The sequence below is a fragment of the Esox lucius genome, chromosome 19 (genome assembly GCF_011004845.1).
Source record: "Esox lucius isolate fEsoLuc1 chromosome 19, fEsoLuc1.pri, whole genome shotgun sequence".
NCBI classification, from domain to species: domain Eukaryota; kingdom Metazoa; phylum Chordata; class Actinopteri; order Esociformes; family Esocidae; genus Esox; species Esox lucius.
In genome coordinates this window covers 11,130,851-11,134,834 of record NC_047587.1, presented here as the reverse complement: position 1 = coordinate 11,134,834, position 3,984 = coordinate 11,130,851, and the positions used below count along the sequence as shown (strand labels likewise).

Below are 3,984 nucleotides of genomic sequence, written 5' to 3'. Positions count from 1 at the left end.
GTTGTTTCAAGGAGCACAATACGACAATACTTGAATAAAAATGAGCTGCCTGGTGGAGATGCCATAAAGAAGCCTTTACTGTGCCAATGACACACAAAAGCCTGGTTACAATATGCCCAACAACAACTTGACACAGCTTCTGGCACACTGTAATTTGTAGTGAAGAGACCAAAAGAGAGCTTTATGGTCACAACCATAAGCACTATGTTTGGTGAGGGGTCAACAAGGTCTATAGTGAACACAATACCATCCCCACTGTGAAGAATGGTGATGGCTCATTGATGTTTTGGGGGTGTGTGAGCTCTAAAGGCACGGAGAATCTTGTGAAAATTGATGGCAAGATGAATGCAGCATGTTATCAGAAAATACTGGCAGACAATTTGCATTCTTCTGCATGAACAGTGCGCATGGGACGCTCTTGGACATTCCAGCACGACAATGACCCTAAGCACAAGGCCAAGTTCACCCTCCAGTGGTTACAGCAGGAAAAGATGAAGGTTTTGGAGTGGCCAACACAGTCTCCTGACATTAATATAATCGAGCCACTCTGGGGAGATCTCAAACGTGCGTTTCATGCAAGACGACCAAAGACTTTGCATGACCTGGAGGCATTTTGCCAAGTCAAATGGGCAGCTATACCGCTTGCAAGAATTCTGGGCCTCATAGACTAATATTACAAAAGACTGCACGCTGTCATTGATGCTAATGGGGGTAATACACAGTATTAAGAACTAAGGGTATGCAGACTAATGAACAGGGTTCAGTAAATATTTTCTTTGTTGCCATGTTTTGTTTTATGATTGTGCCATTCTGTTGTGACCTACTGTTGAATGTGAATCCCATAAGAAATACGATGTGTTTTGCCTGCTCACTCATGTGTTCTTTACAAACTGTACAGTATTCCCTAGTTGAGTACCCTTGTAGTTGTGGTCAACAATGATGGACTATATATTCAAAGTTATTTTATCAAATGCACCAAATAAAACAGTCATTCTGAACAAGGAAATTCTTCTGAAATGGCACCCGGCTTCTACACAGTAGGAATTAAGAAATATAGAAGTAAAAATATGCATAACAATGTAAACAACAGAAATGTAAAAGTGTAGAATGGGGAATATGAACAATATGGATAGAAGTACTGAATATTATAAATATAAGTGCAATATACCTATGAGTGGTACATTAAAAAATGTTAATATACACTGAATGTACATAGAAAGACATCAGAGCATTGGAAATGTTCATGTGATCAGTATGATCATGGATCAGTGTTGCTGGTTGAGAAGCCATTTGTGAGTCTGGAAGTGTGTGCCCTGATGCTCCGGTAGCGTCTACCAAACGGCAGCAGTGTGAACAGACCATAGCCTGGGTGATTGTAGTCCTTGATGTTCCGTGCTTTCTTAAGGCATCATGTAAGGTAGATGCCTTGCACGGACGGGAGATGGCAGCCGATGACACGCTCGCAGACTTCACCAACCTCTGGAGGGCCATGCGATCAGCAGCAGAGCAGCTGCCCTACCAGACAGTAATGTATCCTGAGAGGATGCTCTCAATGGTGTACCTGTGGTGCACAAGTGAGTTTTTGCAGACATGCCAAAGTTCTTGAGTCTCCTCAGGATGTATTGTCGCATTTGGGCAGTTTTCACTGCAGAGTCTGCTTGCCTGGACCGGTTGAGGTCATCTTTGATGAACACACTGAGGAGACTCCACTTCAGCTCCATCGATGTGTAAGGGGGCATGACCCCCACCCTCTGCCGCTTCCTGAAGTCCACGATCATCTCCAAAGTCTTACAGATGTTGAGAGAGAGCTTGTTGTCCTGGAAAGGAAAGAAAACGTTGCAGTGGTCTCTTAATTTTTTCCAGAGCTGTATATGGTGTATTTGTTTAGCATCAGGACTAAAATAAAGTTGAGGTGAGAGGTTCTGGAAAATAATGCATACAATGCAGTCTCACACCTGTGGTGATCTCATTTTGTCCCTCCTTCTCTCTCCCTCTCAGGAGACAATGGCGTTGTTGAACATTCTTATCCTTCTCAGTTCTGTAGTTGCTCTGGGCAACGCACGTAAGAAGGAATCTACCTCACACTTTTTATTCATTCATTTGTTCATTCATCAAATCTGTTTTCTGTATTATAGTGTGTGTGTGTGAACTGAGTGACACAGTATATAGTTGTTTTTATAATCCAAGGAGATCAGTTTATCTAGAATTGCCTTTAAAGTCCAACATGCCTTGTGTTTGCTCCTTTTAGATGAAGTGAAGAACAAGGATGGGGGATGTGGTAAATCGTGTCCCTCTGGTTGGACTGAATACAACTCCCAGTGTTACATCTATGTCAGCACTCAGAGGACATGGCCCCAAGCTGAGGTATCATTTTCATTTCTTTCTTTTTCTCACTAGCATGCAGTTGCAAATCCACCCATCACCCCTGTTTCCACCTGTTTGGTTCTGTGTTTCCTTCTGTTGGGTGATCAGTACTGTGTATCTTCCTCATTGTCTTTTGGGACTGCCATTAATGATATGGTGTTGATATTCTCATTTTAGTGTATATTATGGTTTTGGTATATTTTAATAAAACCACTACTTGCCTGGATTAAAAGACTGGAGCCACCTCTGAGTGTTCAATGAGCCTGGATTATGAATCTCATTAGATTTGATTGCTGATATGTAAATGTTATTGTCTAGAGTGGACTACTAACTAATACTTCCATTGTAATGCCTCTGTCCTTATGTACCTCTTCCTCTAGCAAAACTGTCTGTCCCTTGGAGGAAACCTGGTGTCTATTCACAACGCTGGTGAGAATGAGGCTGTGAAGAATGTGGTGTTAAGGGCAACTAATTCTAACCCCGCGACCTGGATTGGTGGATCTGATGCTTATGAGGTAAAGCAAGGAAGGACAACTCCTTTTCTTTTCCCAATACTCACAGATGAATTGGACATTTAATCATCAATTTAAGTCAAAAGTGATCTCCAAGGAAGAAGTCAGAAGATATAAATGAACTGAAAATAATGTCAACTACATTACCCACTGACCCATTTAATAATGATAATAACTTGGTATTTCTTTGATACTGAGACCCTATTTATTTCCCATAGAACAGGGTGTGGTTCTGGAGTGATGGAACCAGATTCGATTACCATAACTGGGCAGGTAGAGAGCCCAATAATGCTGGAGGCAGAGAGCCATGTATTCAGACTAATGCTGGAGGTACAGTAAGCCCACTATCATTCACTGATCCATTCATGAAGTTCATTTTCATTCATAATATGATTTTCTTCTTAAATATACAAAGCATTGCATGGTTGTGTGTACATCTTAGTTGATTTGAGAATGACTGACTATCTTGTGTTTCTCTCTAATAGTTGGATTGTGGAACGACTTACGCTGTGAATCGACCTTGCCTTCTGTGTGCAAGCTCAGAGACCTCTAATTTCAGCAAAGCATCCACTCAACTGAGTCAAATATTACGTTAACACTTTTATGGTAAAGTTTAATATTTTATAAGTTGATTTATCACTGTAAAAGGAATGCTTAACTTGAGAAGTGTTTTGTAGTTTGATGTCAATAAAACTATTGCATGCATTATGTTGTGTTGTGGGTCATTAATAAACATTAATGATACTCACATACTTAAAGGTTGTTTAGGATTTGCGAGTATATTAAAAATCCCCAGTGACAACTTCACCTAATTTATGGTTGTTTGTCCATTGGACATTTGACATGGGGAAAGGCTAATGGACCTATGGGAACATGGCAAGGTCAAGTGTTTTTAGCTGGAAGAGTGTTGAGGAATGACCAAGGGGACAGGCTCTAAGATGGCATTGATTCATTTTCTGTGTAAAGCCATATTAACTAGTTCCCCTTTCATGAGCCCATTTCCGCTGAAATTTTGTACATGCGACTGATCTACACTAGCACTGGATTTCAGCCGAGCCTTTGAGCTCGTCAAGGAGAGAGGCAGTAGGCTGGCCATCATTGCAGTTTG

At 41.1% G+C, this 3,984-nt stretch overlaps 1 protein-coding gene across 1 annotated transcript; it reads left to right on the top strand.

The window, feature by feature from the left end:
* Positions 1-2,244: 2,244 nt before the first annotated feature.
* Positions 2,245-3,485, top strand: LOC105007353 (ladderlectin-like; the record flags this gene model as incomplete). The annotated part of the gene is made up of 4 exons (XM_034288177.1): positions 2,245-2,364; positions 2,745-2,879; positions 3,095-3,206; positions 3,362-3,485. Coding segments are annotated over 4 exons (435 nt in total), but the record flags the coding sequence as incomplete, so codon positions are not given.
* Between the last annotated feature and the right edge of the window lie 499 nt (positions 3,486-3,984).